At 43.0% G+C, this 13,527-nt stretch overlaps 1 protein-coding gene across 2 annotated transcripts in view; it reads left to right on the top strand.

Annotated features, from left to right (window-relative positions):
• The window catches only part of ACP4 (acid phosphatase 4), a 451,526-nt gene that overhangs the window by 349,610 nt on the left and 88,389 nt on the right, over nucleotides 1–13,527 (top strand). For both annotated transcript variants that reach the window (XM_044058993.1, XM_044058992.1), the window contains one exon: nucleotides 286–418. In XM_044058993.1, coding sequence (XP_043914928.1) covers nucleotides 286–418 — 133 coding nt within the window. The remainder of the gene's footprint in view (nucleotides 1–285; nucleotides 419–13,527) is intronic.

Raw genomic sequence — 13,527 nt, 5'->3', positions numbered from 1 at the left:
ATAAAAACCTATTGAAGATTTAATTGAGACACTGGCTTCCTTACAGGCAAACTTCCTTCCTTTGTGGAACTGAGAATATGAGGTGGATTTTTAGGGGGCAAAGGACATTAAAGATGGTAGTTGGCTGTGATAGAGAAGCTGAGATGAACAGGATGAGCTGAATTTTCATTGTCCTTTTGTTTGCATTTCATTGTAAACATGTTAAGACAGGTCTGTCTGTGTCGAGTCAAAACGAACCTTACTCAGTTTGTTTCTTTTTTCTTTCTTTTTTTTTTTGATCCATAGAAATTTAACAATTTTACTCTCCCTGAATGGGCTACACCAGAAATAATGTCACACCTGGAGGAGTTTGCAGAATTTGAGATATTATCACGCATCGGCATGTACAAGCCAGAGGAGAAGGCTCAGCTGTTTGGAGGTGAGTGTAGTAACAGTACCATTGTCCATTGTCATATAAATTTAGAAAATTGTATTGTAGTATACTAGGATGCTGAGTTATCCTGCATTTACAGAGTGGTAAAAGTGTAAGCAAGAATGCAAAGTTGTATTCATCCCATGTCATGAACATCAGGCACCTGGCTCACTTGTTTCTCTTCACCTGGTAGTAAGAGCTAGAAATTGTGGCCATCATTGTGTAACAGGTGGAAGTTTTTTGCATATTCTCTAACTTTGCTCCATGTGTTGACCAGACAGATACAATACTGAACCTGTGTCTGTGTGCGTATTTTCACATATCCAGGTACAGTACATGCTCTTCTTGGCAAACAAGACTACCCATCTTAGTCCATTGTGTTACTTTGCTATGACACTCAAGCCTCCATGTGTAGTCAGCATTGTAGTGGATTGAACTGCCCCCACCACCACCACAAGTGTTGAGCAATCTGACCTTGGATACTCATCCTCCCTGGCTAGTCAGACCTGGGTCACCAGAGCTGTGATCAGTGTTTCATTCTGTATGGGCCTGCCAAGTAGCCATGCAAACTTCATGCCAAGTAGTTATAGTTGATTTTTATTTTGTATGTTGAGCAGAATATAGGGTTAGCACACATGAATATGACAGTGCAGGTGGGCTAAGACTTGGAGCCATAAGTGTGCAGAATGTATAACATGCTGACTTTGAGTGGAACTGTATGACAGAACACAATCAGTAACACTACTGACAACACAAAAGTAATAGTTATAGAAATCAGAATACGATTCCTGTGAGGAATTAATTTAGATACTCAAAACTATGCAGTATCTGTCACCAAAACTCGGGGCTCTCCAGCTGTTATATCACTTTTGTTTCTTTACCAAACGTAGTTACAAGCCAGAACTATAGCATTATTTTATTTTTGTCTTGGCATTATTTGCAGCCCATTGTAAACTAATAACATCTTGCTTACCTAATTTTTAGGATCTGGGTCCAGTTAAAATATTTAATTATTTAAACTTATTCTACCCATTTTGAAATAGAGCCACATATTCCTATTTCTTCCAGTTCAAATAAGAAAGCTATTCCACTCATTTGCACCATTAATGCTAGATGGATGACTCAGAATTACAATAACATGCATGTGGCAATGGTTAGCAGTGCTTGAAATAAATAAACATTACATTTTGTACTTTTTAATGTCTATGAAGATACTCATCACAGTCGACATTTGGAATACCTGTACAATGCAATTATGGCTGCAAGAAGTTGCAAAAAATGTAGGTAGTCTGATAGCACATGATTTTTAACTCTAGCTGCCACCATCTTCATCACCAGTGCAAACAGAAGTTGTAATAAATGACATATTTGCCAGGTACCCCCTATTCAAATGTTCTAACATGCATGCATTTACCTAAACACATAAAATGTACATTTCTATACATTATGGTTTATATGTGTATGTATGTATGTATTTGTATTTGTTAATCAGGGTAGAACATGGATCCACATCAGCCTTTTTCAGACAGCCTAGGAGCACTATCTGGTTAAGGAACTTGCTCAAAGTCACACATTAAACCATTGAAAGCAGACAAAAATCTGCCTTTAGTCCTTGTCTGTGCATTTGCTGGTCTACATGTATGGAAGGCATTGAAACTTTGCACTGCTGGGATACTCTCTGTTGCTTTAAACCATGTTTCAGTAAGTGCACAGATGTCCACATTTTCCAAGGGGAAGAGAGTTTGGAGGGAATGAAGCTTCTTGTTTAAATAACTGGCACTGAGCAGTAACACATTTAGATTTCCTTGGGTAGGTTTTGCTATGTTGAAAAGTTTTTCATTTTGACATTGCCTAAAAATAGCTCTGTGGGGGAGGACAATATTTTGGCCAATATTCAAAAGCCCAGAGGAGACAGCTGGAGACTATCCTTGGAAAAGCTAAGTGGTTTATTAACCATGTCCTCCAACGATGACAAATGTTGCATCCTCAAGAATGACACCAAAAAACTAAGCCAGTTATTAAAGTAAATCATCCTCTGTTTGTATTGTGGCATCATCCTTGCTGAATGTAGAATACTGCACAAAGTTAGGCACATACCGGCCTGTGATATATAGTCAGAGAGCTCTTTAATGTCTCTCTTCATATAGTCTCAGGTCATGTACAAATACATGGAGTATGATTGAAACGTGCTGGTACACATATTGCAGCGACTTGAGTGCATGCTTGGCAGATCCTAGCCCCTGATAGGCAACTGATTATTATTTTCTCCTTGTTCAGCCTGGTGAGTGGTGCATCACTGTGTCATACATTGGAGTTCCCTATGACAAAAGTCCGGGGTAGTGTATTGGCTTGCCAGTTGAGGTTTCACTGGCTCTGGGTATGTACAGTCTTAGGTGTTGTTTTTATTGAGGGCTTTTGGGTTTGGTGATGATATTTTTTGCAGGTGGAATGTCTGTGAGGTCTTTGGGGTTTGGAAAGACTGCATTTAAGTGCCTCAGCCTAAATAGGTGTATGTGTGGGGAGTGAAATACGTGTGATGGGTGTGGCATGTAGTTTCTGACAACCAGATTGTTATTATGAGTGTTTGCAGTTTGTACACAAGAGTTTTGCCTCCAGAGACATTGTGTACCTCGCGTATTGTATTTGTTTTTTTGAGGATTAAATGGTTGCCAGTGAGCATTAGACAATTGTTTCATTGTCTCAGTATGCCCGTATCCACCAAACGGGCTGCACTGAAACTGGGAAGGTGCATATCCATGATGTCAGGACCTTACTGGGTATGCTTCAAGGGGTTAATAGTGGACAACCAAGGGTGTTTTTGGAGCTAGAGACTATACTAGGCTATATAATACTAAATTCAAGGTGCAGTGCTCCTCAGTGAGCAAACTTCCTGCTCTGTGCCACTCAATGCACAGAGCAGTTGATCTACACAAACACTCAGAATTTATACAAGCACTTAAAACACAGGAAAGTGGTGTCTAATTTCTCTGGCCAATAAAACAGTTAAACATGTAGCTTTCTTATGTGTTTCCCAATCCAGATAGACTATCCCAGTCCTCAATGTAAAAACACACAAAAAGGATTGGTTTAGAGTGTAATTCTCCCACAAAACAACTTAAACTACCTGGACGAGGGGATTTCAAGTATGAGGGATCTTTAAAATGATTTAAAATGAAAAATCAACAAATAAAGCAAAAATAAAACAATAGCAATATAAAACAGTTAACTCAAGTGCAAAAGAATAAAATAAATCTCTTATCTGTCATGGATGGAGTATGATTAATTCAGGACCCTCTCAGAATATGGGGAGGGTGCCTAGCAGCTGGGAGCTCTGGGGGAAATGAGCAAGAGACAATTTGTAGTAAACAATGTCTACTCAAGATCAATACCGGTTTGCTGGGTAGGAACTTGGTATTATGGATCTAATGAAAACATAGGGTGGGAAGAGTAAACAGCTTACAGCTTACACAACAGACAATAGTAATGCAAGAGTGGATGGAGTGACTTTGGAAGTCAGATTACCATAACAGGCAGAGGCAGAAAATCATCCCTTTAAAACAACAACAGGGAAGGGTGGAAGTTTTAGGGAAAAAATCAAGCTGCAAGAAACAGGATAGCTTGAAAGGGTTCTAATCAAATAAAGAGAATATTGGAGCTCTAGTCCTATGACTCTGAGCTATAGGTCAATGACCCCAGGTAGGTTAGAATTTCAGAAACTTTAGCATAATGTGTCAGTGAGTAGTGGGTCAGGCACAGAGAACAGGGGAACAGAAAGGCACTGGAATGCAACTTTAAGAAGGCAAATGATAAGCAAAATGTAAGACTCGAGTAGCAAAACTGGAATATAGGCAACTGTAAAAGCACTGTAGCACCAATCCTGGAGCAGAATATATAATACTCTCACTTCTACAATTCTACCACAATTTAAGGAACAAGACTAGGGAAAAAAGTTGCCGGTAACACTGTTTTTAGAAAACAGTGCAGTATTAAATGACTAAATGTGGCTGAAATCTGACAGTAATTCACAGTTCTGCCACAAATCATAGGAAGTTACTAGGCTATTGGCCCTGAGGCCCTTACAAGCCTAGCCAAGAATTTAGCCCATGTTCCAACAAGTCAGCACCCTATGCCACTGTCCAGCAGGGACATAGATGGAATTCCAGGGGTGTATTTTCTGTTCCCCATCCAGTTATCCAGGTTGCACTTAAAAAGGATTAATGAGGTACTCTGCTTTATGTGGAAAGGGAGTGTATTCCACAAAAGGGGGTGTCTCTGGGACACAAATCTGTCCCGGCAACAAGTCCTATTGGTGTCGCAGACCAGGTTGAGGTCTCGCGTGTGGGTTATTCAAGTGGAGCTTGCCTTGCGTATATGCAGCAGTCCCATCAGGGTGTGGTCTGAGATTGCTTTGTATGCCAGACAGAGAGCACCTCTGAGGAGTCTGTAGGAGATTGAGTAGAGGGGCAGGGCTTTTAGCCTATCTGTGTAGAGTAGATGTTTGAGGCCCTGGATTCTCTGGGTGAGGAATCTCTGTGGTCTCTCCAGCTGCTGCATGTTCTTTGTGAGGTACATGCCGAAAGGGGCATTGTATTCAATAATCGGTCTTATAAGGGAAGAATACATTGATGTTATGACCACCTTATCCCTGGATGATATGCCCTTACTAATGAAGTGGGCCATGTAGAAAGCTTTCCATACAACGGAGGCAATATGGCGGTCAAAAGTCAGTTTGCTATCAAACTGGGTTCCCCAAGTCCCTCAAGACTGACTGAAAAGGCACTAAGCACGCAATGTGATAATTTATGGGGACGTCATTCTCCCCAGAGGGGATGATGATACATTTTTGGCCATTCAGTTTGAGGCCATGTTTCTGGCACCAGTCATTTGTTTGGGTGAGACCCTCTTTGAGGATGTCCACATCACTAGGGAACTGATGACAGCACCCAGCTTGCAGTCATCTACAAACTTGGTCAACTATAGCCCACTAGATTTGGCCTGCACCTCTGAGAAGTATATCCCAAACAGCAGAGGCCCCAAGACCGATCCCTGGGATGCACCACTTGTTATGGGTCTACTACTTGAAGTGACTTCCCCTACTTTGACTAGGTGGGTTCTATCAGTGAGCCAGTTTGCTACCCATCTGGTAACATATGGATTGAGGCCTAGTTGAGAGAGTTTATCTGTTATACCTGAGTGGGGAATAGTATAGAAGGCATTGGCCAGGTCAAGGTAGGCGGTGTGCACAGTCTTCCCCTTGTCTCTGGCCTTGATGACTGTCTCAAAGAAGTTGACCAAATTTAACAGACATGCCCTCCCCTTGACAAAACTGAACTGTGTGGGATCAAGTGTCTTGAGGTTGCCAATGTCCTTGTTAATGAGGTCCATGATAATACGCTCCATGGCCTTGCAGATCAGAATAGTTAGGCTGATGAGTCTATAATTTCCTGGATCGGTGGAAACTCCACCTTTGTGCAAAGGGATGACAGCTGTCCACCACTCGGCTGGGATGAAGCCGGTACTCAGGCTTTGGTTGAATAGGGTGCCTAGTGGTGCTGCAAGTTACTGCCTGAGTTCATGTAGGATGCAGCCTGGGATGTTATCGGGCCCCATGGAGGCTGTATTTGTTTGCCTTTGAGAGGGCAGCGATGGCTTCGTCCCTAGAGATAAGGGGAGGGGGGAGGTTCTGGGAATGTCCTGTCTTACTGATGGGGGGGACAGAGAAGTGAAGTTTTCACTGAACCTGTCTGCCAGCAAGTTGGCTATATCTACAGGGTTTGTGTATGTGGTGTCCTTGACCACCAGTTCTGAGCAGATCTGGGTGCTTCCCTTGAGATTGCAGACATATGTAAAGAAAGCCTTATGATTGTCTTTAGTAGATGTGGCCAGTTTGGACTCAAAGTTTGCTTTGGAGGATTTCACTAGTGCTCTTATTTGCTTGTTCAGGCTAAGGAGAGATTGCTTCTAATTAATTAGACACCTGCTCCTTCTTGGTCCTGGACAGCAATTATAGAGTTTATTTATTGTAGATGTCCACCAGACAGGTTTACTCTTCCTTGAGGAGGAGGATTTCATCCTGTCTGGTATTCCTGATTCCATGCAGCTATATAAATACTTATAGTACTTTGGTGTAAGTTTGGACATATGTTCCAGTTTCTGTGGAGGGGAGGGGACTATGAAGTTGTTTATACCCTCCCTCAGGAGTCTGTAATCAGCTTTGGAGAAGTTATTTTGTTTGACCCTAGCTGGGGAGTTGAGGGAGATGGTGACTTCGAAACTGACTGCTTTGTGGTCGGATCTTCTCAGGGATGATGACACTGTAGGGATGCTGCAGTGGTTACTCATGTTGGTTACTACCAAGTCCAAGATATTTTCACCTCTTGTGGGAGTTTCAGCCAAATGGTCCAAGGCATTTGCATTGACGAAATCAAGGAATCGCTGGGCATTTGTGTTTTGGCATGAGTATTTCTTCCAATCTATGGGTGGGTAGTTAATGTCTCCCAGGATCAGGGTAAAGGGTTGAATCTTGATAGATTCGAAGAGGTCCAGGTAGGTGGAGTGGGCATTTTGAGTCAGAGTTGGAGGCCTGTAGTTAGCTATGATTTAATATGGGTCTTGTCAGTTGTTAACTGTACCTGGAGTATTTCTTGTGCATCATACTGTTTGACCAGCCTAAAATTGTGTATGTCTTTTATATATATTGCAACTCCACCTCCTTTTGTTTTGCTGCCCACGGCTTGGGGTCTGAATGAATGAATGATAGGATGAGTAACCTGGTATGGCTTGGGTGGTCTCTGCAGCTTTGAACCAGGTTTCTGTGACTGCACAAATGTCAGCTTCTTCCAGGGTTAAAAATGCTTGCAATGAGTGCAGGTTCATGTTTAAGGTCCTAGCATTTAGCAGCATGACCTTTAATTTATATTTAGATGAAATTTTCATGTTGGCAGTTTTGACCTCATGGCATTGCCTAAAAAAGGCACTATGGGGAGGCAAGAGCCTTTGCCAGAAGCCTGAAGCCCAAGCAAGACAGATGCAGGCCATCTCTGGCAAAGCATCGTGGCTTCTCAATCATGTCATCCCAGGCTGTCAGGTACTGGATCCCCTTTGAATGACACCAGAAACTAAGCCAGTTGTTAAAATCAATCATTTGCTGTAAGCAATAAATAAAATAACAATTAACACATTATTCATTAAGGTAAAAAGGGCAGCCACGGTGGTGCAGTGGTTAACATTGTCACCTCACAGCAAGAGGTTCGCCAGTTCGATCCTTGGCTGGGATGCCTTCTGTGTGGAGTCTGCATGTCCTCCCTGTGGTTGCGTGGGGTTCCTCCGGGTGCTCCGGTTTCCTCCCACATCCCAAAGACATGCTGTAGGTGGATTGGACACTCTAAATTGGCCTTAGGCGTAAGTGAGTGTATGTGCGTGCCTTCCGTGGAAGGTTGGGTGCTGGGCTGGCAACTCGACACTGTAAAAACTCTACTGCCAATCATGAGCGGACAGGTGATCCACTGTGGTGACCTGTAATCAGGAAAAGCCGAAAGAAGAAGAAGATTGAGGCATCATTCAGGGTGACAGTATAATGCTAATTAAGGCTAGGGACATACCTGCCTGGACCACATACTCAGTGAGCTCGATCATGTCTCTCTTCATATAGTCCAGGAAGGTATGTCTCAAGTCATTCACTCCAACATGGACTATGACAGAGTCATAACAGTACCTGTTGAGAGACTTGAGTGCATTGGTGATATGCCAGATCTGGCACCCAACAAACAACTAATTGTGACTTTCTCCTTAGTCAGCCTTGTGAGGGGCACATCTGTGTCTCCCACAATGGAGTCTCCTCTGACTAATATGTTGGGTTTATGTTTAGGCCTTAGTGGCTGTGAGACACAGGTGTGTGGACTATGTGTGGTGTGTGGTGTGGTGGGCAGTGGAGTTTGCATGCGTTTATGCCTTGGCGGTCTCTTTTGTTTAGGTATGCATTTGTTGAGGGCCTCTGCATATGTAGGAGTGTGTTATGTAGGTGTGGGTGGTGTTTGAGGTGTGGTGTTTATGTTGCCAACCTTCAGTGCCAGATATACTGGTTTGAGGGGAAGAGAGCAATGACACTAGGTGCTTGATGTGTGAATGAAACAGCAACACCAGGCCACAGACAAGGTTCAAAATACTAACAAATAGCTTTTATAAATAATTCTACATATGCAGATAGAAGTAAATATAATGCATAAACACAATCTTTTCACAACTGCAAATTAAGCTTCAAGACTAAGGTCCCAGAACAAACTAAAAAATGCAAACATATGACTTTTTTGGCTAACACAGAAAAAAGCTGAACAATACAAAAAACAGTATTACCACTCAGGTCACTATAAATGCAACTTAAATATTTTAAGTAGAATTGAAATAAAACCTTTTTTTTTCATTATTTTCTGATGAAAAGCTTATTTCTCACAGTTCAGGGCTTTTCACACCTGTCCAAGTCTTGCATAAAAGACCCTGGATAGGTGTAGCTCTGTACTAGATATGGCAGGCTTGCCTCATCATCACTGGAACTTGAGAAACCAGGCAGTTAATTTCAAATTGGGAACATCCTGGTGAGACTTTCCAGAAGGGTGAATACTGAGATCTGGGATTGGGTCTAGGAGCCAGGGTTGTTCCTTCAAGTGAGTCTTCAGAAAGGGAACCAAATCTGTCTGGGCCAATGGTAGCTATGAGGGTGATAGTCACTTTGCATTATACAGCTTTCTGCAGGAACCTGGACATTAGAGGAAGGGGTGGATATGCATAAAGCCACTCAGGATGCCAGTGTTGAGACAGTGTGTCCCTGGGTAATGGCAAAGTAACTGTTGCATTTTGTGTTGCAATGGATGGCAAAAAGATCACAACAGGGAACGCCCCAATGACTGAATATCTATTTAGTTATCAGTGGATTTAGGAGGCACTTGTAAGGCAAGAGAGGATTCCTGCTGAGCCTGTCCACCAGTCCATTAAACATCTCAGGAATGTATGTTCCTGTCAAAAATAACTTACTGACATAAGGGGTAGTATTTGGTTCCCCCATGCTTGTTGATATACCAAACTACTATCATATCGTCTGTCTATATGGATTTCATATCCCGGGGGAGGCAGTCCTGAAGTTCCTGCAACAGAAGGAGAGCCCCTCTCAACTAAAGGGCATTTATGTGAAGGTTGGCCTCATTCTCTGTGCAAAGACCTTGGACCAATCTTCCCTTCATAATCCCCCTTCACCCCAGAGAGTTACCTTCTGTGATCACTGTTGCTAACAGTGCTGTGGCTTAAAAGGGTCTGTCTCTATATAGTAGTCCAGTATGGAGCCACTACTGAAGATGTTTCCTGCAAGACTGGATGAGAATTATAGTCTTGGAGAGAGGGTAGTAGTTCTGAGACCATTGTGTTTGGAGGAAGCACTGTAAGATTCTCATGTGATAACGAGCGTTTAAACCATTAGTATCAAAGAACCCATCAGACCTAAGACTCTGAGCACTAGACTTGTGGTTGAACCACTGGTGAGAATTAGACTCACCACTGCGTAACAAATTTGAATTCTCTCCTGAGAGACAGTGAGACAACAGAAAGTATGGCTTCTAAATGAAATCTTAAAAGACTAGATGCTGTGAGAGATTTAAGTTGATTTCTCTAGGTTCACTGATATGCCAAGGGATTTGTATAATTGAAGAAGGTAATACCTGGCTTTCTGAAGAGATGCCATTGAAAGAACAGCCAGGAGCCAGTCATCCAAATATGGGAATATTTTGCATCCCTGAAGTCATAGATCTGTTGCTACACCCACCATACATTTGGTGAACATGCTAGAAGCCATAAGGCTCTGAATTGATGACAATCCCCTAATTGGAAGTGTAAATATCTCCCTTTCTATCTTTATGTGAAGGTAAGCATCCTGGATATCCACTCAGCACAGCCATTTGCTCTGCTTGAGGATAAATACAACAGACTGCACAATGAGCATTCTGAAGCAGGTCTTTTTTTCATAACTGTCTAGGAAGCTGAGGTCCAAAATGGGCCTGAGGTCCTTAGTTTTCTTTGGAACCAAAAACAATTTGGAATAAAATCCTGAAGTTGTCTGATCTAGTGTGGTGAGACCTCCTGGATAACTTTTTTTCAAGAAGAGAAAGTACCTCTTTTTAATCAGCCTTTGCCCAATTGGGTGGGACATCTGGCAATGGATGATTGTTTTTGAGGAGTTTCCAAAAATGGAAAATAACTGCCTCTGAATACTATTTCTCTTACTACTTTGTCTTGCATGATGACAAACCATGTGTCTAGGTAGAAGATGATTTTTCCCCCCGACTGGCTCCAAAGTGGAGTAGTTGGGCAGACCCATCAGGGATTCTAGGATGTCCTGTTGGAATAGGGTCTGTGATACCCCTGGTAATGCAGACCCCCTCAGCCTCTGGCTCTGCATCCATTTAAGGGGCCACCTCTGCAGTGGCCACATCTGTGAGTGAGACTGATATCAAGACCTATGAAACCAGCAAGACTGAGGTCCTTTTTTTTGGTTCCTGTTGTAAGGGTATTGAGGGACCTTGAACTTGACTCCATTGCCAGAAAGAGTGTTACCATCTTGCTCACTCTTCTGCATCTCCTCTTTAGCCATGGGGTCAAACAAGGATAGGGGCATTTTTACAGGACACTTTAAAGTTGTCCATAAAGTCACATAACTGCAACCAGACATGGCATCTCATTGTTATGCCAGTACAAGCCACCCAGATCACTCCGTCGGCTGCATTATGCAACAGGTGCTTGAAGAAGTTTGTGATAGTAGACATGGTCATTAGAGTGGCTTGTAACTACTTTTGTGACTCTGTTGTCAATGGATTCTCTAGAGTAGATAAAGCCTGTTGAGCGAGAGTGCTCTGAAATCTGTTCATATGTTTGGCAGTTTTTCCATCTCTTTCAACTTCCTGGTCCAAAAGGCTGTGTTTGCGCTTTCCCCACCTTTCCTGCAACTAGTCTAGTCCAGATACAGATTTGCTGTATCCAGGACTGTATGTAAGCTTTCGAGCCCCCCAAGCCTGCCTGTGTTGGAGGGAAGCCTTCTAGCTTATCAGTGGGAGTGGTAAGCACTAGGTAGCCTATCTACCACAAGAGGAGGGGTTTCTGGCCCAGAAATTGTAGTTTATTGTCTGCTTGGGCAGTTTTTCCATCTCTTTCAACTTTCTGGTTTAAAAATCCACATTTGCGCTGGTATCCTGCCTTTACTGTAACTAGTCTAGTCCAGATACAGATTTGCTGTATACAGGACTGTTTGTAGCTTCTGAGTGGTGCCAAAGTCTGCTCTTCAAATTTTCCCCTTAGACCTGCTAGTTTTCTCCTTTCCTGCACTTTTACTAGCTTATTAGTCTAGCAATTTACCAGACTTCTTGTAGCAATTATTGTAGCACACAAAAGTGCTCCAGCACTAAACATTCTACAAGGAAACAGCTCCAGTACTTATTATTAATACCCACCCATCCAGACATGTCTAAATGTCAGTTCCTTGTGCTTTCTCCTATTAACCTGGTGAACTTGGGCATCATGAGGCAATGTAGTAACTGCCTCATGTACACCGACAACTATCTCCTCTTACCTCCCAACACTCAGACTTGCGAGAGATGCACTTATATATCCAAACTGGAAGCTACGCACTCTCCAGCCAAGACCAGAATAGCTGGTCAAGAGGAGAAGGTCAACACTTGCACTACACCACATGGAACACATAGCCCTCCAGAACATACACCAGCACTGCCTACACATTAAAACACAAACCACACACCCACCTTTGTGGAGGCTCTCAATAAAAATCTACCCAAACAGCAGAGACCTCCAAGGTAGAAATGCACTCGGCCACAACACAACACTAATCACAAAACACATAACTCTCATAAACAGTGCGCTACTCAATGAAAGCCCCTAAGGCAGAACAGCATGCCCAACACACTAGTCATAGGTGACTTGATAGTGAGGCACACTGATGTCCCACTCACTAGGTTGAATAAGGAGAAAGTAACAGCCAGCTGCATGTCAGGTGCCAGGATCTGCCACATAACGCACGCACTCAGGTCCCTCAACAATAGGTACAAATATGACTCTGTCATTGTATATGTGGATGTGAATTACCTGAGACATACCTCCCTGGACTACATGAAAAGAGACACGGAGAAGCTCTTGGATTATGTAGTCCAGGCAGATATGACCCTAGCCATGAGCAGCATCCTACCATTACCCAGAATGATACCACAGTACAAGCAGAAAATGATCGATTTCAACAACTGGCTAAGGTTCTGGTGTCACTGTAAGGGGATCCAGTATCTGTCTGCTTGGGATGACATGATTAACAGACCTCGATGCTTTGCCAGAGATGGCCTGCATCTGTCACCCCTGGGCTTCCGGATACTGGCCAAGGCTCTTGCCACCCCTATAGTGCCTTTTTTAGGTGATGTTCCAAAGACCAAATTACCACTGTAACAGCTACAAACAAATACAATCTGCGGGTCATGCTGCTCAACACTAGAAGTCTAAATCTGAAAAAGCACTCACTCGAAGCTCACCTTAAAATGGAGAACATCAACATTTGTGCTGTAACAGAGACCTGGTTCAAGGCAGCAGAAAGCACACCTGCACTACCAGGCTATAACTCATTCCACACGTTTCGACCCCAGAACTTGGACTGAAGCTCCAAAGGCGGTGGTGTTTCCATATTCATAAAGGATGCACACACCTCCAGACTGGTAGCCCAACATAACGCATCAGAGATACTTCAGGTGCAGCTAACACTGGGTAAGACAGCGATTCAGGTTGTAGCCTGCTATAGGTCCCCAACAATGTCCCAAGACTCACACTCCATGTTCCTAAGCACATTGGTGAATATTAGGGTCCAACCTAGCAGTCTCATACTGGGCAACTTCAACTACCCCTCCATTAACTTGGAAAACTACTCATGTACCAATACACTTGCCCAACGTTTCCTGGAATTCATTAATTTAAATGCCCTGGACCAGCTCATTCTTACCCCAACCAGAGGTAGCAACATCCTTGATCTTGTCATTACTAACATGGGCAACCATTGCTCTACACCAATAGTTATCTCCTCCCCGGTT

Source organism: Protopterus annectens, chromosome 17.part0 (genome assembly GCF_019279795.1).
Source record: "Protopterus annectens isolate FY-2018-M chromosome 17.part0, PAN1.0, whole genome shotgun sequence".
NCBI classification, from domain to species: Eukaryota; Metazoa; Chordata; order Ceratodontiformes; family Protopteridae; genus Protopterus; species Protopterus annectens.
The sequence above is the reverse complement of the archived record's forward strand: the minus strand, read 5'-3'. Positions and strand labels throughout refer to the sequence as shown.